At 46.4% G+C, this 20,532-nt stretch overlaps 2 protein-coding genes across 2 annotated transcripts; both read left to right on the top strand.

The window, feature by feature from the left end:
- The first annotated feature begins 10,194 nt into the window (after positions 1-10,194).
- Positions 10,195-14,603, top strand: LOC119385133 (uncharacterized). The gene is made up of 3 exons (XM_049414184.1): positions 10,195-10,337; positions 13,249-13,584; positions 14,598-14,603. The coding sequence occupies exons 1-3, from the start codon at positions 10,233-10,235 to the stop codon at positions 14,601-14,603; spliced, it is 447 nt and encodes a 148-aa protein (XP_049270141.1). The 5' UTR covers positions 10,195-10,232.
- A 1,755-nt stretch (positions 14,604-16,358) lies between these two features.
- Positions 16,359-18,304, top strand: LOC125756113 (uncharacterized). The gene is made up of 3 exons (XM_037652665.1): positions 16,359-16,572; positions 17,192-17,440; positions 18,138-18,304. Exons 1-3 carry the CDS (start codon positions 16,393-16,395, stop codon positions 18,279-18,281), a joined length of 573 nt encoding a protein of 190 aa, XP_037508593.1. The 5' UTR covers positions 16,359-16,392; the 3' UTR covers positions 18,282-18,304.
- Positions 18,305-20,532: the final 2,228 nt, after the last annotated feature.

The raw sequence follows: 20,532 nt of genomic DNA, 5'->3' as shown, positions 1-20,532 counted from the left end.
ACCGGTTGACCTTCTCCTTCGAGTCGCTGAGGCAAATGCATAAGGCACCCTGTGAGCTTTTTCACATTTTCAAACAGATGGCTGCATTTTTGGAGGATTGTGAGTGCGCGGCAGCTGCACGCTGGGCGAACGTTGACACCACGAGGTCACGTGCGGTGGTGGCGGCAGCAGCAACCAACGCTTGCAGCTACAGTGTACCTTGCAGCCATAGGCGTACTCAGGGTTCCCCTTCAGGGGGGGGGGGCGAAGGTTCGTCGCAGGGCCCCCCTCCCAACTATGTCAATGTATGGCGCTGACATCCGCGCGCTGGGAGCGCGCGGGCATCAAGGCACTCAGACTCTAGCCCGTCGGCGGCAGCAGTGGCGCTACGTCACCGGTCACTCGTGCTGTCATTGGAGGGTGCGAGCGGTGCGAGTTTCGGGCCAGAGCTTCCTTGCATGCCGGTTTCCGACGAAGGCAACGTCAATTCTTCTAGTTTACGGCGCGGGAGCTAGGCTCGGTAGTTCATGAAAAACGCATTAATTTCATCATTTTCCTTTAGTTTCTGCCTGGAAACAAGGTTGTGCCAACCAATTTCAGCTAACAAGCTTTCACTTGGACTAAAAAATAAGTTGGAAGACGCTTGAGCGTCGCCTCAAGAGTAGAACGCGATAGCCCAATCTGGCCCCGTTTTCATCGCCTTCTCAATCGGTAGCCTCGTCACGCTTCTCGGTGGGCACGTAAACCATTCCACAAGCAAGGAACATGTGTGCGAGTAACATTGGCCGTTTAAAATTGACCTACAATGCCTACTGCGAGTACAGTTGCGAAGTGCCCAATAGTACCCACTACGCCACAATCTTCCTTTTGCGAATCAGGGTGTTACCCACTACAGGCAACACACGAACCCACACAGCTGCTCAATTTGTTGATGTTTTTGCTGCTGCTGCTGATGATTATATGTCTGAGCACTTTGTTATGGGTGGGGCTTTAAATCCTCACTCGTCGTGCAATTCGCATGTCTTAACGTCTGGCGCGCTTCTACGCTTCTGCCACGCAACATTACATGCGTTGAGGAGACTGCTCGCATGACATGACAGTCGTATAGTTTTTTTTTTCGAAAGCAGTTCCAAGCAATGGCGTGGTTCTGTGGTAGAACACCTGCTTGCCAAGCAGAAGGCCTGGGTTTGATTCCAAATCGAACCAAAGTTTTATATTATTTACTCACCGTATTTACACGAGTGTATGTCGAATCGAATGTAGGTCGACCGCGTAAAATCGCACGGTAAAAAAAAAGCGGGAGCACACTTTTTAAAGGAAATTTATTTACGATGTCACTGAAGAAAAACTCGAATTCCTGTGTGCAAACGTGGCTTCATGGCTGTGCTTCATGGCTGTGCTTCAAAGCTGTGCAGAAAAGCTAGCTTCGCGGCAACACGCGTGGATCTTTTTTACAAAATTTTCAGCGAATGTTTGCTGAGGGTGCGGCTTATACACGAGATAATACGGTACATGTTACAAGTACAGCCTGAACGGAATATCGTAACAATGCCACAGCGTGCCTGACTTCTCGTGTGTTTCGGTTTTGGTTGTAAGTCGACCTTATACAGCCAAGACTACAGGTTTTCCCACTCACTTTAATCCAAGTGCCAGCTAAAATAATCCCTACGCCACTGAAATAATCTGAGTGCCATACTATTTAATCCATGTGCCAAACATTTAATCCAAGCGCCAACATATTTAATCCAAGCGCCAGCACGATGAGGCCGCGTGCCAGTGAGTTTAATCCAAGTGCCACCATGTTTAATCCAAGCGCCAACAATTTTAATTCAAGTGCCAGTCACTTTAATCTATACACAATAAACAGTAATACGGGGCATGAAAACGGCAGTGCAATTGAAATACAGTTGCTACAATATGAAATACGGTAGCCGGAAAGCAGAAGACTGCACTAATATTTGTATTCGCCGCTTTTATTCACGGGGAAAAAACTTACTGCCATCGTTTGCTTGAGCCGTGTTTGGAGGGCTTATACTTTGCTATGCATCAGTTTGTGGGGCAATGTTTGGCACGGGTGCGATCATATTAATGGGAACGAAAGAAAGGCATCTGCATGCTGCTCATTACAAACATGTTAACGAATATTTTGTAGTTCAGCAAAATTAAGTTTTACTCACTAGAGCTCATAATTCGATTTTGATTTTGGCACACAAAAGAGCAGCAGCTCCAGGACAGGTCGTGTAATGCGAAGGAAAGACAATCTATGCTCAGTTAAAGTGACGCAATGGCTACCAAGATGTGGAAAACCTGAGCGAGGGCAGCAATGGCTCAAATGGAGTACGGAATTAAGAAATTATCAGGCTCGCGCAGGGCAGGGCGAATTGGAGGTAACTCGAAGAGCTTTTTGTTCTGCAGTGTACTAAAACATAGACTGCTGATTACGATATGTGGAAAACGGAAGTTATATTTTATATTCGTATTATTTTTTATCTTTTTATTAAAACAAAATGATGTGCCCGGTGATTTGAACAGTATTAACTGTTGGCCTAGTTCACACAGTGACATATTTAACGCAGTGCTAGAAAACATACGCAGAGAAAACATAAGGCACAAGGACGAGCGGTGGTTCTTGCTCCTTCTATTTACTTTATACTCGTTTTTCCGCGCTGCATTATGCATCTCACCGAACATTTGAATCTTACGGAGGTCAGCGAAATGATAAATTTATTGTATCAATTTTGTATATCTAACGTGTACACACACAAACAAATATATATATATATATATATATATATATATATATATATATAGTCAATGAGAGGGGGCAGAATGGGATTATAGGTAAAACGAAAGAGAACAATATTTTTGCACACGCCAGATCACTCGAGAATTGCAACATGAGCACAGGTTATAATAAGTATTTATTAGAATAGCGCTGTCTCCTAGGGCTTGGAAACGGACGTTCACAAGTAATCTTCACGCAATGCTGCAGGCACAAAAGAAAAACGGTGCCGGTCAAAGGCTGCGCCGTCCACGCGCTGTATCTGCTGCATGAAGTGCCGAGCCGCGTCCAGCAGCAAAGAACGCCCGTGCGAACGCCTAAGCGAACGCCCTGAAATCAGGGCGTTCGCTTAGGTAGGCCTTCACGTGCGACTTGAATTTCGAGAACACCTCTTCTATTGGGTTGAAGAAGGGACTGTACGCTGGCAGGCGCTTGATAGAGTGCATTGAGTTAGCCAAAGCTGCCTGCTCTACCCGAGCATGAGCAGGTGCGCCATCAAAAATGAACACAGCTTCTGTGTTTGGCTCCTCGCTTTCCACACGGGCCGAAACATCGCTGAGGAAATCGTTGAAAACAGCCCAATGAACTCTGCCCACTGCAGTCCAGTGAATAACGCCATTTGCGGACACACATGACATGATGTTCAAGTTCGCTTCTTTTGTCGTCGTGATTGTGTGGACAGCTGGTTGCCCTTTAGCTGCCCTGCCAAAATTTCTGGAACGCCAGATATTGTAGTTTGTATCGTCCAAGTAGAACCGGCACACACGTGGTCCATCGGACTGCAGCCACTGGGCGTACAGCTTACGGCTGTGCTTGACGTCGTCACGGTTGCGGTCTGCGGGCCTCTGCGTCACGAGCTTCACCGAGTAGCTGTGGGCATCCAGCAAGCGAGCAACTGTGCTTGTGCTGATCGTCACTCCAGGCATTTCTTCCTCCAGGGCCGCCTTTATCTGTCTTAGAGTAAATGTACAGTTTTCGACGACAATTTGCCTCAAAGTACTCACAACATCATCTCCAAACTTTTTTTTAGAACCGCCACCCCTCAACGATTTTTGTCTGTCGGTAGCTGCAATCGATCTTGCTTGTTTTTATGTTGGTGCCCAGGGCCTCCGCCAGTTGCTTTAAGCCGCCACCACGCCTGTAGACGTCCACAATCCTCGCTCTGTCGAGCACCGACACCCTCCTGTTTTTTCGACGAGCTTCATCTGGATCTTTGAAACGTGGCCCTCGCTTGTGTCCAGCCATGACTTCAAGCAAAGCTCTCTTCTCGTCTGGAAATATTTCCTTCTGAAAACACGCGTGTTACAAGCGACGACGCTTAAGGAACACATCGTCGTCTGTTACATGAACATGGCCATCTCCTTTGACGCTTTTACATAAAATTTAATTGCATATAAACCCAAATAAATACACGGTCACTTGTTTTAAATGGTTATTCTTTGAGTTCAGGAAAGGGTGAATATCGTCTGTAAGTCACCATCGCTGTCATCGAGCCGAGCAGACGACTGCGAACGCTTTAACGGAAACGTAGCCTTAGTGCCGTCTGCTAGCACACGACGTGAATCTCTCCCAGATGCGATCAACGGAGTACGCGTTTACCCAAAATTTTGCAGTAGCGGTGAAGCATAAACTGTCTCGATGCCTGAACTTTCACCACGTGCTTATAATGAGCGTATACATTTAATACCCGAACATATATAATTAAACCGCACTGCTTTTTGAATTCTAAGATAAATGACACTAAAACGTGCGGGCAAAATACCGTAGTACCTTATTTCCTAAGCGCGACCATGCATTGGCAAAAAATAAATATTCCTCTCGCTTCATGTTTACCTTGTTCCGACATTTAGTCTATATAAATGGCAAAACGTCTGTTTCTTGTGTATGGATTAAACTGACTGGCACTTGAATTAAAGTTGTTGGCGATTGGATTAAGCATGGTGGCACTTGGATTAAACTCACTTGCACGCGGCCTATTTGTGGTGGCGCTTGGATTAAATATGTTGGCGCTTGGATTAAATGTTTGGCACATGAATTAAATGGTTTGACACTCAGATTATTTCTGTGGCGTGCGGATTATTTTAGCTGGCACTTGGATTAAAGTGAGCGGGAAAACCTGTAGTTTCGGTTTCGATTATAAGTCGACCTCCCAACTTCTGATTTCAAATTTAGATAAAATGGGTCGACCTATAATCATGTATATATGGTACTTACACATATCTCGAATTTTCGTTCACGGACAACGCTGAGTTTTCGCTCACGACCACCGACGCCGACACCGGAATTTCTGCGAAACGAGCTCTTTAAGGTTATCGCGTTAAAATCGGCGGCAAAAGTTTCCTTTAAAGGGACACTAAATAGAAAATTCGGCAGGTCTCACGGGTTTTGGGAATCGGTTTCATGCGAAGCAGTCAGCGAGTACTTCTACGCTGCACTTTATGGCGTTGAGCCAAGCGTTACGAGGTGGAATGACGTGTTTTTGTAAGTGTAATAGCTGCGTGCCTATCGTGGGATTACTAGGCACGTCGACAACACTGGCGTTTAAAAGGTAACTTATGGTGTGACGTAACGTCATCTCTCACGTTAGAGTACATAGGCCAGTATTATAAAAACGAAGTGCACTTTATGGTGCAATAATGTGGTTATCGTCGTAAGTTTCGTTAATGTATTCCTCGAAGGTCGAGCAATGTTTCAATATAGCTTGCTGAATCAGAGGAATACAATTGTAATGTTTATTAGACTGCTATAAAAGCGGAGCCAACCACTGGAACCACAGACGTGGAATTTCCGCCAATATACCGCGGTCCGTGGTAAACGGGTATGTGCCACACGTGTCTGGAAGAAAGGGTTTGACGACGTACGCGACAGGATTTTCACGTTATTCATGTCATGACCCAACAGTCATATTCGTCAAGTCCTCTTACCCTCCCATGCCAATTTTGGTCTACACCAAGTTAAGGAGGCGAACATGAGAGCACTCAGACGTAGGCGGCTAGATAGACAGATAAATAGATACGTAGATAGAAACGCTCAAAGTGTGAAAGGTTCGCTAAGAAATGCTTCGCATTTAAAAACGATTTTTGTCATACTGGTAAATTACTCTTTCACAAATCGAAGATCACCACGCTTGCCGCCAAAGGAGGCTTGGCAAGCAAAGAAAATGGGCAAAAGGAAAGTGCGGATGGTGACGTCACCTTGAAATTCCCGCGCCAGACGTCATGACGTCATTGGTTTTGACAGCATATACTAGATCCTATGTAGTTCCTAATCAGTAAAAATGAAGTACATCGTCATCTCAGGGGGCCATAGATATAACATACCAAGTTTCAGGAAATTTAGTTGAGCCAATGTCCCCAAAATTCGAAAAATGCATTTTCAAATCCGTGACGTCACGTGCGGCGATTCCAGCGCCAAATTTAAAAATGATACTTTGCAGTAGTAAGGAAAGCCGAGCTAGTTGGTACGAATGCATTGTGGAATAGCGCAAGAAACACACAGGGACACAGTCAAAAGAGATGACTCAGGCGCTTACTTTCAACTCACGTTTATTTTTTCGGAAACACACATACATACGTACAAACAATTGGTCATGCGCAATGACTCCGTCCAACAGCAAAACATAAGCAAAATTTCACTTTCCCATGCGCAACGACAATGATGAGGTTGCCCTGACCGCGGTCCTATAAACACATCGTGTAGTCTTCCTTGCATGTTTTCCACAAACAACAATGTTATCGCTGTTTCTCGTTCTGTTTGTGCCGTCCTTAGATTCGTCTATGAATATTTTCTAATAAGACGCGCCAAGTTAGCATGACGAAGTTTCAGATTTTTTTCCGGGATGCCTGTCGAATCGTTTTTGCAATTACTTGTTTTTACCTACGCAACACATTTGTCAGTTTTTAACGGTCAAGTGTTCACTCAGAAGTCGGGAGTTTCCATTGACTCAAAGGTTGCTCCGGTTTTAAGCTCCATTTCCGGAGCTAAATTAGACTAAAATTCAAACGAAGTTACCTGGTAGCGTAAAAAGAATATTCCGTTTCGTTGACGATTATTTGGTTCTTTGCAGCTGTTCGCAGGTGGACACCTTTAAAGATACAGTTCTATCTTGCTTCAAGAAGCATGGTGATGGTATAAATTTTACATGTGAACTGCCTACGGGTAACAAACTGCAGTTTTTAGACTTTTGATTCTAACCACACATGTTACATGTGTGCACCAAGATCTGAAAAACCCCTTTTGAATTTCAGATCTTCCGGCCAATTTCCATGCAGGTGCTACTACAGCACCGTCCACATCTCTCGACGGCCCACAAGGCAGTGAAAGCACTCTTGTGTTTTTTGAGAACGACGTGCTTGTGCGAACGCCTCTGACTTGTGGTGCAATCCCGCACTCTGTAGTGAATGCACTGCATCTCTTCTCTCTCTCTTTTTTTTTTCTCTACCCTCCTCTCTATTTCTCGTCTTTCTATTCCCCTTCCTTGAACCCCCAGTGTAGGGTAGCCAACCGGAAGTGTTTCTGGTTAACCTCCCTGCCTTCTCCTTTTTCTGCTTCCTTCCTTCCTTCCTTCCTTCCTTCCTTCCTTCCTTCCTTCCTTCCTTCCTTCCTTCCTTCCTTCCTTCCTTCCTTCCTTCCTTCCTTCCCTTCTTCCCACATAAAAATTGTTAAGAACAACATTGATTTTTCCTGTTTCAAGTCTGCACTGTCGCAGATATGCCATCACTTGATGAGGCAGAGTCTTGGAAGGCCGGGTTGCTCGATTGGCGCAAGCAGGTTTCCCGTCCTCGTCATTGCTCGCGACGTGCGAGAGAGCAGTGAAATATTTTAAATCACCAACTGAATCGAAAAAAAAGTTCACAGCATATCCACGGGTGAATGATGAAGAGCTTGGGCGAAGCTCCTGAAGCAATCATGGTTACACCGTGAAATCTTCAGTGGTTTCGCCCAGCAGTAATCAAAGCGATAGCCCAGTACATCATCAAAGACGTGACAAACACTGTATATATTTATACAAGAAATTTTATTAATCGTAAGTGGTAGCTAGACGTGGCTTCCGTTCCCCCTTCATTATAACGGCTTTATGGTCAGTGAAGTGATGGATCGGTGATGGGTCGTAGTGGGATGTTTGCAAAGACGAAGTAGTGGGCAGTTTGCAAAGGTGGCTTCCGTTCCCCCTTCGTTATAACGGCTTTATGGTCGGTGAAGTAGTGTGTCGGTGATGGAACGTAGTGGGATGTTTGCAAAGACGAAGTAGTGGGCAGTTTGCAAAGGATCGGTGATGGGTCGTAGTATACTGCCGGTTACGCCTTACGCCGGACGCGTGACAAGGTTAGACTAAGAGGAGCTTCGCCCCTAAAAGCATGTGAACCAGAAAAGATGAAAATGGCTGTCATTCCATATGTCCATAGCCTCTCACATCGCCTAAAAAAGATTGGCAGAAAATACAATGTGAAGGTAATATGTTCTGCTAAAAGCAAACTTAGCCGTGCGTGCCCCGCGGTTGAGCATACGTACAGCAAAGGAAGTGATAACTTGGCTAGGAAATGTGACATGCGCCATACCTTGAAGTTTGTAGAATGCAACAAGAGGGCTGTTGTTTACCAATTACCAATGCCATGTGGTCGCACGTATGTCGGACAACCTGGACGTTGCGTAAACGGTCGACTTCGTGAACACCATTCTTCCTTGAAATGCAGGCCAAGTAGCCACCTGTCCCTTCACTGCGCAGAGTGCAAATGTACCCCGTGTTTTGATGACACAAACATATTATTTCAGCACGGCGATCAAACAGCTAGAGAGGTAGCCGAAGCTTTTTTCGTTGCACGGTTGGAAGATAAGTGCATAAGCCACCCATCTTTATCCCTGTCGGATAGAGAACGAGATTTGCTGGTCTCAGGGCTGTGACTGGGAAAGTGAAATTTTGATTATGTTTTGCCGTTGGACGGAGTCATTGCGCAGGACCAATTGTCTGTATGTATATATGTGTGTTTCCGAAAAAATAAACGCCAGTTGAAAGTTAGCGCCTTTGTCGTCTCTCTTGCCTGTGTCCCTGTGTGTTTCTTGCGCTATTCCACAATGGAATGATACTTTGCTTTCGATTTCATCCTCTATTAATAAACCTATGATGGGGAAATCAAAGACATTACAGTTCTCAGAGTACAACTTATCAATCTAAACCGATCCATCGTTTCACTTTAGTGTCCTTTTATTGGCATGATTACGGAAGTCGACTGCATTTACGTATATCCTTAACATAATGCATAATGTTCGCCGATATTAGGCGTTGTATAGTTTTGAAGCGCACCGCCATATTATTTGGATTATTCCTCTGCAATGTCATTCCTTTCTGTTTATTAAAACATCGGCTATAACGACAAACCACGTTGTTAACATACTCAGTCTTGCTGCCTTGTAGCTGGAAAAAGGCGGTATAGAAAGCACCTACAAAACAATTGCGCAGATTTTCAGGTTTTTTTTCGCGGTTTTCAAGTTAGACGTTAGTTTTCAAGATGATGATGATGATGACCTCTTACTGATGGCGCTTACCCACAAAGGGGGATGGGCCAAGAACCGGGCGGCAGGATCTTTGAGTTAAATGTTTATGAAGCTAAATACAAACGCTGTAACTTTAAAAGAGAAAGAAAAAAAAAAACATAGCTAATACTTGAAAATTTCATAGAGCAAACAGTCAGACTATCAGATGTGATGTTTGACGGATGTAGCAATGGGTTGTAATTAATAATGCAAATAAGCCAATATACACTAGCATGGTAATCTTTTTGTTTCCTGTACGTAATCAAACACTGCAGAGTGGACCTCCCTGTGGCTATAACCTAATGTAATGCCACCAAATGATAAAATTTGCGCAACATTGATTTGTAATCCTAACTTTTGAAGGGGAGTGACGAGGCATCTTTTTCTCTGTTTAGAATACCGGTGACAGAATAAAAAGAAATGCTCTGTTGTCTCTATTTCACCGCAAAACTGACATAACGGTGATGCGCTGAGTCCAGCTTTATGTAAGTAATAATTCAACTTCGGCATTCTGCAGCGTAGTCTGGTGAAAGTAACTTCTAATTGCCGTGATACACACCACTGCTTATTCTAGCAAAATCTTAGATGTGCGAAGTCGCTGAATTGATCCAATGAAAATTTGCCTATTTCATTATGCAGACACGCATTTCGAAATCTTATTGTTGTCGCGTAAGCAGTATCGGGTATAATCGGTGTAATGGGTCCGCTTAAAGGTATTGTGGCTAATGAGTCACAATATTTTTCAAAGTTAGACTTGCGCGCTTTTACGTCGAAAAGACGAAGAAACACGGTCGCGAGATTGCACACGCCGGCGCGAGCTGTTCGATGGTCGAAGCACGAGCGCGCATTCCTCGAGTCGGCTAGCCGTTGCTGCGGTTTGATTCTGTAGTTTTCCTGCGCAGTGGACGCGTCGCGAACAGTCGACAAGTGATATCGCGTCATGGAGCAGCAGCATCTGATCTCGAAGGATGACTCCCCCAGGCGCGTCCGAATGGAAAGCTCGCCCACCACGTCGGCCGTCGGCTTCCACCTGATAAACAAGAAGGTGAGAATCGCGAAGACATTCGCTCCAGCTGTTACAGCGGTTACCGCATCCTTTAAAGGCGAAAGCCTTAGATGCCTCATGAAATGCGAAAATTGACCGTCGCTACGAGTCGTGCAAAACATCACGTGATGACGTCGCCAGCGACGTCGTCTTGACGCACCAAAATTTGCGACGTAATGAAGATGTCATTATGACGATATATAACGTGACGTCAAATGATGACGTCATCGCATGACATCGTCGCGCGATCAAAGGTGGGCCGATCACGGAGGCAGTGCAAAATCAGGCTAGATGCAGAACATTTGCAACACCTCCGATCCTGGAGGGAATGCAAAGCCACGTTAAGTGCAGAAGAGGGGACGATCGATACATCGACAGGGAAGGAAAAGCAGATGGTGACGGCTTTCGCATTCGAGTCGTCTTATGCGAATGCTTAAGTGACCCTGTGAGTTGCAAGTAACTTGCAAGTGACGTCAGTTCCTGTCTTCCGTCTGCCATCACCGAGCCAACGGAGCACATATACGTCTCAGTGACCGCGCCGTGTTTACGTTCATACGGGGGATCGTTTGGCGTAGTGCGCGTGTTTTGATCGTTTGCCTCGCGCTTATGCCGAAGGAGAATCGTTCAGGATATTATGCAGCCTGCAGCGAAGTGGTGTTGACTGGGGAACTTGAATCCTCCGTGTCTGCAGTTTCCGAGTCCATGGTGTCGCACGTAATGGGTGAAACAACTTCGCACGAAATTTGGAAACCTAACTTGCCTGTTATGAAGTGACGCCCGCACACACGAACGTTGTTCAATGTATTGAGGTCATTCCTGCTTATGCGCGCATCAGCCACGTGCTACGCTTCTCGGACAGCTCTTTCTTGCGGTCGCACGGGTTTGGGATCACCTTTGGCAAACAGTACGTCCCCGCGTCTGGTCCTTCTTTTATCTGGTTTACACTTGCTTTTCGTGCGGCAGTCAAATATCACCATTGCGACGTACGGCGTTGACGGGAAATGCGAGAGTCGTGCAGCTTGACTCGGTGTCGTCTGCTGCCATGTGCTCGGGGATGGCGGCGCATGCCGAGATCGTATCTCACGAGTTCCGCGGTGTGACGTACTTGCAAGTTATGGATGTGTTCTTGCCCTTTTAGGTAGTTCTCGGCTCTATAAGAACCGTACGAAACTTCCTCAATTTCTAGTATGCCAGAAATAATTAAAAAAAAAAACGCCAGGCCTGCGCGGAAAGCGCAGCACAGTCCCAGCGAAAGCTGGAAGAACGGCATTTCTAGAGCCCGTTATAAACTCTCTTGTGGCTACTAATACAAGTACACAAGCAACGTACCCACGACGCCACAAATCATAATTTTTGGGAAGTTGGGGAACACCCACCACGACATTATTTGTAATTCTGGGGAGAAGCGAGGTACCATCGGTAAGGCAACATGTGCACTTTGTTGATGCGACGGTTGATGACGATGAAGAATTCTGGCTGAGCCATTTGTAATTTGTTGGAAGCTTTAAAAGACCCTCTAGTTACGTAATTCGCATTGTGTGACGCCCGGTCGTTATTGAACTCTCCCGCCAGGCTTTATAACATACGTTAACGTAAGAAAGAGAGAGAGAGCGAATTAACTTATTGAGACCCTGAGGAAATGGATCATGGGAGCCTTATGACCTTCATTGGCAACCAATAGAAGTGCACTGCGAGGAACCCACTACACGCTATAAATCATCATAATTTTTGTGAAGAAGGGAAGCAGCCACTATGCCATTTTTCGTCATTCTGCGGAGAACCGTGGTACCCGCTAAATACCTGTAAGGCATTATGTTCACATTGTTGTGCCTGATGACGATGAAGAATTATGACAGAGCCCTTTATAATGGGTTGGAAGCATTCAACAACCCACTCGTTGCGCAATTCGCATTGTGTTACGCCTGGTTACAGAATTCGCGTTGTGTGACGCCAGGTTGTTATTTTACTCTTCTACGACGCTATATTACATATGTTAATTTGGTTCCTTTCCGACATGAAGCCTGTATAGGGCCTTTTTGTAAAGGAGCTTCAAGCGCCGGCATGGCATTGTTGTAGAACACTGGGCTTCCACTCACAGGGCCCAGGTTCGAACACCGTTCTATCGCAGATATTGTTATTATTTCATTTTTTTTTCCTATTTCGTGCGATAGCGGTTACGGACACCGGCGGACAACTATGGCGCCAAAAACGGGCGTTGTTGTGATCTCATAACAGCTTTCGCTGTTTTGACAAGACAAGTGGCGGAGCTGGTGGCGTTGCGCTCCCCTTTCTCTCCTCCTCACCCTCACTTCCCTTTCCCACCCCTTGCTATACTATCGTATACAAGACTCTACTAGACTCTGCTATACCAGTCGCCGCCGCCCAAATCGGCGCACGTGTTCTAGGAGCGAAGCAGAAGATGAAGAAGACGAAGAGCCGGTTCACGATGATGATAGTTTTCGGATTCAGCAGACACATTACGGCCGGCTTAAACAATTCCGCTGTTAATATCAACATTTAATTTTACTAGAGCACAAGCTAGTTCGTATGCGGTTCTACCTTAGTGTCTGAGTGGAATACCGCGGGGCCTGTCGCGGTCGGGACGATCGAAGAGCAGATGCTCGTTACCGCATAAGAGAGGTATAGAGTCCATGGCTTTAAGCTCGACTGAACCGCAGCGTCCTCCTGCGGTAATGCTCGACGTAGTGGTCTTGACAAATGCGCGAACTTACCACTTACGTGAGGGATACTATACAGCGACTATATTAGTGCATACTTTATTTAAAAATTAGCCACCAATGCTACCGTATATGTATACCTAACACTGTACGACTACACTATACCGCAACTACTACTTGATGAATTGCTCTCGATAACGCTAAAGCACCAATATCTGTGGTTCGGCGGGCAGGTTATCATCTTCTTGGTCTCTGCCGTGGCTGTGCTGGGATGCGCGTTGGCGCTGAACCTGGTCCACATTTACGGGGCGCCGGCGTTCACGGCCGAGACGGCAAGTACGGGGTCGCAGGAGGAGGATTACCTGTCGATGCCGGCGTCCGTCGCCGCCGCGCCGGTACATGTGGATCCGACAATGGAGCGGGCACCACCTGTCGAGTCGGCGCCGGCTTTGCCGCGCCGTGCAGCCGTGCTGCCAGCCGCTGTCGCGGAGAGTGGCGAGCCCGTAGATATCGCCGCCTTCACGCAGTATGCGGCCGGCGAGGACGACAGCAGCGGCGGCAACGACACGGTTGGTCTCAATCTCGTCTCCAAATATTGGACTTGGGCTTCTAACGCGAGGGGTGGTATTCTGCAACAGTCCACTGAATGGATTGTAGATTGTAGATTTCGGTGCGGGCTGGTTGGAAAAGCATCCCCCCCCCTCCCCGAACTTCCAATAAACTGCAGAGGTAGAGAGCTCAATAGGGAAACTCCCCTCTCTCCCCTCCCTCCTTCCTTTCACTCTCCTGAAACTTTAGCCTGTCGCAACCCAATAAATATTAAGCACCGCTCACAGCCATCACTGTCCCCATCTGAAGATAATTTGCTGAGCTATCTAATTAAGTTGTCTCATTTTCGTGATATCAAGCCCTTTTGCGTGCTTAGGACAGTTGATTCAGTCATATTGTCACGTGGTCGTGATGGTGAAGTACTCAGAACACAAGCTGGTACAGACGAAAACGCCTTACTGGGTGACCTTGTGCCCAGAAAATGAAGAATTCAGAATACAAGTAATGCACGCCCTACACTGATAACGGTGATCACAGTCGTCGGCCGTCGGTAATCTGATCACCGGCAAAATGCGTCGTGTTTTATACATCTGTGATGGAACCTTCCAGCGTTATCATGCACTGGCGCTTGCGTAATCTCCCGAATAAGCTTGACTATTCGCGTCCTGCGCGTAACCTTAACAGAAAATCTCAAACGATCACGAAGCTTCTCAAACATTGCGGCGTGACCTGTGCCGACAGCTATTAGCAGTTTTACCCGATGACCGTATACAGATATGCGAATACATCGGAAATAAGGGCGCGTAGCAATATGTATATACCGGTATGTATACCTTTGTGTCGTTGGTTTTTAGGTCGAGAACTTGAACGTCCCGGCAGATTGTCCGAGAATCTTGAGATCAACTCTCAGCCAAAAGAAGTATGTCAGATACGAACGACGAACTTTTATTTTCCAATATGCCTAGTATTTACATTAGCCGTGAGAAAGTTCTTCCGCTTCGAGCAAAAAGCAGCTGTCACGACTCTTTTGCAGAGGTGAAGGGAGGGCGTAACACGGTTCTGCAAGGGTGGAGCCTATATTTGTTTACTTTGGGTGTAATCGACTACAGAATCCCGCATAAAAGTGCGCCTCGGTGATACAGTGGTTACGGTGCTCGGCTGCTGACCCGAAAGTCGCGGTTTCGATACCGACCGCGCCGGTCGCATTTCGATGGAGGCGGATAATGCTAGCAGCCCGTCTACTGTGCAATGTCAGTGCATGTTAAAGAACACCAGATGGTTGAAATTTTCGGAGCCATCCATTAAGGCGTGCCTCATAATCAAACCTTGTTTCGGCAAGTAAATAATAATATCTGGGGTTTAACGTCCCAAAACCACGATATGATTGAGAGACGCCGTAGTGGAGGGCTCCGGAAATTTCGACCACCTGCGATTCTTTAACGGGCATCTAAATCTAAGTACACGGGCCTCAAACATTTTCGCCTCCATCGAAAATGCAGCCGCCGCGGCCGGGATTCGATACCGCGACCTTCGGGTCAGCAGTCGAGCGCCATAACCACTAGACCACCGTGGCGGGACATTTTGGCAAGTAAAACCCCAGACATTATTATTATTCCGGACAAAGCCCTGTAGCGCAGCTTTCATCACACGCGGCGGACGCTAACTTCATCAGAATGAGTTCGGCAGTATCATCGTCCGGCCCATACTACTGGACTTGTAGCAGCCTTGCCAGAACCTTGACCACGACTCTGTAGTTTTCTGTGGCCAATTCGCGCTCTTACCCTTTCATACAATAGCTTGCCGAGTGTCGTTGCATTTGCTGCTGGAACGTGAAGGTCACCCACGTTACGTAGCTACACTGCAGTGCAGCGCCAGCACGTCAGCATCATCACTTGCTAGCTGGGAAAAATCTACATGCCCAGGGCTGGCAAGGCCTGCATTTGCTAAAGTTAACCATATTGGCGGTGAAACACCGGAGTCTCTGATCTCAGAGCCTTTAGTTGCTTTTTGGCACTTCTAAGTGCACTGATCTTGTTTATAAGAATGTAAGTTGAGGTTGTGACAGCTAATTTCAGCCAAGCTTTTTAGTTTCTTTCTACTTAGCCAAGTACTGAGGGAACTAAAATTAAGTTGATGAGAGAAGACAGATGACGGACCGAACGTCGTCTCATTACCGTATACGGAACCAGTCCTCTTTTTTTCCTGCGAGCTTACCTAACGTAAGCTGGGGCACCCTACATAGTTCCCGCCAACTCATGTCTACCTTCGAAAGAGTTTGTCCAAAAGTAATGTATTTAGGTAGATGCGTGCCGACCTACAGTAACCGGATGGTAGCGAAAATTGAACTGAATTGAACTGAGCTTCATTAAACGAAATATAGTCAAACAAAAACACGTTACAAGCATTTGAATCCTTAGCAGAATGCTAGTACGGATCCATGCAACTATAACACACATAAATGTACAGGCAGGGGACCGAGTTATACAATCATTCAACGACGTGTTAGCTTAGCATTCCGGACACATTGAAAACATCTAACTTACGTACAACAGTTGACATTTAACTTATTTACAACAGTCAGGTTACTGAATCTTTCTATGGTTTTCCTCTCAGCCTGAAGCACACACGAGTCCAGAGCAATAACTTTGAGTGGAAATTGCAGATCACGATTCACTTGATTGACCATTATGAATCCTTTCTCAAATGCGCACTTGGTCTGCGGAGCACCCCTTTGCAATGATGTGTGCCTTTTTTTTTTGCATTTAAACGTGCTCGTGCAATGTGGTAGGCTAGCTGTATAGCTGGTAACGGCGCTTGCGCAGCGGCAAATGGAGCCTCGGTGCCTGGAGCCCGTCCAGATGACGCTGTGCCCCGCGAACGCGAGTCGGTGGCCGGCTTTCTTCTTCGACGGCCGGCACTGCTTGACGCCGGTTAGTGTGCCGCCGCCTGGATGCCTGGAAGGCACCAACCGCTTCCGCTCTTTGGGTCACTGCCGCGCCGCCTGCCAGGTGAGGATATGTACAGCTTAGAACGCCGGGTCTGGCTTTGTATTGGAACCGTAGGCGTGGACACAAGGGAAGCAGGGGGAGGGGGTGCTCCCCCCCCCTCCTGCACTTAATTGCTTGTCATACCTGGTGTGCTCTGTTATGACGAACCTTCATGTCTCTGCCTTTCTGTAAATAAACCTCTCTCTCTCTCTTCATGTCTCGTATTTGCGCATGCACTGTTTCCTGTAGTTCTTTTATTGAAATAATACCTGTTAAAATTTTGCCAACTCTTCGTGCTCTCGAAAAATTCGGTTCAATAAAACTGCGATACAAAACTTGCTTCGTGAAGGCGATGCAAAAATACCTGCATTTCAATGAAAGTGAGAAACGGAAATGAAAAAAAAAAAGAAGTTCGTTACCTCGCAAACTTTCATTTATCTAGTTACGGCTGTTTTTTTGTTTTTGGTCAAACAAAATTTCCATACGACACCTACTACGCGGCTTGTTTGCAGGTTTCCATAAATTTGTGAAAAAATGTTCAAAGTATTGCGAAACACGCTGATTCGCAGCCGAGATGTTACGTGAACCTGCGCTTTTTGTGTGTTGTATGGAGAAACGGCAACGTATGACCTCTGACCAGGGCCAAGGCGCGCGTGCCGAGTGCCGCGAGCCGGTGCGCCTGGTGCCGTGCCGGCGGGAGCACGTGAAGCGAGGCTGGTTCTATCCGGCCAACGGCAGCTGCGTCGAGTGGGGCTTCCCGGAGGGCAGCTGCGTCAACGTGCGTCTGCGCCTCTTCCAGAGCATGCAGCAGTGCCTGCTCGACTGCGTGCAGCACGACGCGCCCGCCTGCCGGGAGTACCCCGTCGGCCAGCGATGCGGAGAGTACCAGGTACTTCTTTCGAGGCTTCTCTCAGCTATGTCTTCTTCTGCTTACAAAGTTTGTTGTGGAAGAAACTCGCTAGTAATACTTTTATAGAAATGAAGTTGAATGTCGTGCATAGGTTTTTCAAGTACCCTAATGAAGTATATCCTTGGGGCTTCCGGTCGAAAGGCCCGGGACGTTTCGGAAGAGAAGTTTCAGATCGATTGCGTTTGTGCAAGCAATGGGAAGGGTATATATACCCTCTGGTGAACCTCCACTGTTATGCGTGAAGAAAATAAATCTCATTTGGTCATTGCCAGTTGTATTTTCCAGAATAAAGTGGCGAGTCGGGCGGGTTGGTGTACATAATTGCGACATATTTTGTTCCGTCCCTTGCATTACAGCATCTCGTAACCTTTCCAGAATAAGGAAGTAATGAATTGATAAGCACAATTTTCTTCTGTAAACGTTTGTTCCGCCTTTCATTCAACAAAGCGTGTATTTAATAACCTGTAAGTGTCCAAATCATGTGACTCTTTTGGAGGCCTTGATGTGCTGTTGGTAGACTACTACAGAAAGTACTTTACTTTGCCTCAAATATCTTACACTACTCGTGCTGGGAGGTTCTAGATCTGGACTTTCACGGCCTTTCCTGCAATTCTGGGCTATTAGACCTTTCATTACAAAAACATCGAAGGTGACGGTCTCTCTTCTTTTGGCGCAGGTGAACTACCCGGTGTACTCTGCCGCGAACAAGAATGGACGTTTCGAGTGCCTGACGGTGGACCCGGCAGACAAGCTCTGCCTGCTGGGTCCCAACATGTTCCCCAGCTACCGAGCATGCGCCCGCGCTTGTCTCGTTTCGTGATAAAGCTTTTTCTTTTTGTTTCGAATTTTCTTCGATGACTGCGAATCTTCGACTTCTCTTGGTTGTATAGCTCGTTTTGGTGCTTCAAATATAGGCGTACGATAATTGATGTTTTCGACTGGAGCCCGAATATTAAATGTAGAATGCGGCTTCGATTCAGCAACTTCCTACGTTTTCTCGTAGACTAAGATTCATAACGGGAAAACAAGTTTAAGTTTTGAAACGAACAGAGAGGGAAAGTCACAGCAATCCCTCGCTGTCTCACCTGTATACCGTAAAGCATGTGTGGGTCTTGTCATGCTCGCGGAAATTGATTGTAGAATGATCGAATCGTGTACTACGGGTGAGAAACGTGTTGGACACGTATATATATATATATATATCTCATGCGCTCGTACGACGAGGCAATTGAAAGCGTAACAACAAAGCGTCGCATGCGTTGTTCGTTGCTGTGGAGAATCGGTAATATCGCCATGCTAAAACATTTGTGCGTTTACCGTTGACATGAAATCATTTGTTGGATGACGGCCGTTAACGTCTACATCAGTGGCCCTTGAGTGAGAGCAAAAGTTCGTTCTTAGTGACGAGTACACCTCTGTGACCCGGCAGAGAAGTCGCGGTGAACTCGGATGACGATAAAATTGTACAGTACTCCATCACAGAATGAATACGGAGTGATAGGGGGCTGTTGCAAGCAAGGAATGGTCAGTGTGATAAAGCATGCAGTGTATGAATTGCCTGCAAATTTCTGTCATTGAACCCTTTTAATATGACATTAAGTGCATTTTTCTTCGGTATTTATACAAATGATGGGAGCGTGAAAGCCGCCTGTGCGCTTAAATTAAGATGCGCGTTGAAAAATGCACAGCTGCTTAGAATTATTGTATCGTGGTTTTGGCATATATAAAACCCCAGAACACTGAAATTCGTTACGCGACTGATAGTTATACATCGGTCGTGTCCTACGCGACTTGAGCAAGTCTACTTCGTCTCTCGACTGAAATCCCATAGGGGACGTTTTCCTATCTTTTCATATTACATCGCTCGTGACGATGAAAATGCTTGTTTAGCGATTAAAGAAAATGTTTCGAGACTTTATGAACTTAAGTCACTTTGAGAGCGCGGGTCTTCTTTGTAGATGCAGCTAATCTCGTGCGCCCCTTCGAGCGAAATCTGTAACGCCGAAATTCGCTTAAACTTGTCGCCTTAATTATAGCGTCCACGTTTTCCTTGTAGTTCTCACGTGCTACCGACACAAAACTCGGACTGAGAAAGTTGCACACCCACACACAAAAAGAGAAAAAATAAGGAAACGGTAAGATAGGCACTGTGTAGCCTCGCCTACAGGCGCGGGAGCTTAAGCTTGACAAAGCTATTCGCCTGCGCCTCTTGCGTATGGGTTTTCCTAATGACAAGTGCGCAATTTTTAATCATTCTTCTTCTTGACGTCCTTGGGAGTAAATCTAGTGCACATACCGTATATCTTCACTTCCTAGGCCCACGGCAAAGTACCGTCTGTGCAATGCGTAGCACTAAAGCGCTGCTGGTGTTAAGCATATGCAGCTGAACTAAGCATCGACTAACATATATATTGTGTGGGTCCATGTATGTGCCTGTACGCATTATTTGGGTACATGTCATTTTACATACCATAGTCATCAACCGACACCTAGAACCTGAGTATAGCAAGCCAGGCGATAAACCAGTTTAACATCTCTGAGGATATCATTAAATATTGCTACATATCCATCTCTGATGTAGGCACGCCACCGAATATAAGCAAGCTTTCTTCGCCTTCGTTTTCTGCACAGAGAACTGAAAAAAAGCCAGCTAATTAACGTAATAAGGTTTTACGTAATGGTGAACAGGAATTCAATTTAGCCCTTGTTACGAGCGAAGTGACATCTGTCAAATTTACGAGCGTTTTTCCTTATAAGCAAGTACGAAGGGACATGAGAAGTCTTTGGTGGCTAGAAAGGAAGTCGCTAGCTTGCAGTGTGTAAGCAATTACAATCAAGGTGTTCGGGCCTTGGGAGTGTAGAAAGATGGTGGTGGTGCTGTACCCTTGTATAAGCTAATCGCATCCACACATTACGTCTAAGAGGGTCAAGAAAGGCTGGGGGGGGGGGAGGGGGGGAGAGAGTAGCCCTACCAGAGCCCACGTTACTCAGGCGGCGGCCAGACTGAGTCATCGCGGCGCCATCGGCCAGCCGGACTGGCCAGAGCTGGTCCTCCGGGCATTCGCTGAGCC

Source organism: Rhipicephalus sanguineus, chromosome 3 (assembly GCF_013339695.2).
Source record: "Rhipicephalus sanguineus isolate Rsan-2018 chromosome 3, BIME_Rsan_1.4, whole genome shotgun sequence".
NCBI classification, from domain to species: Eukaryota; Metazoa; Arthropoda; class Arachnida; order Ixodida; family Ixodidae; genus Rhipicephalus; species Rhipicephalus sanguineus.
Note: the sequence above shows the minus strand (reverse complement) of the source record. Positions and strands in the feature narration are given on the sequence as shown.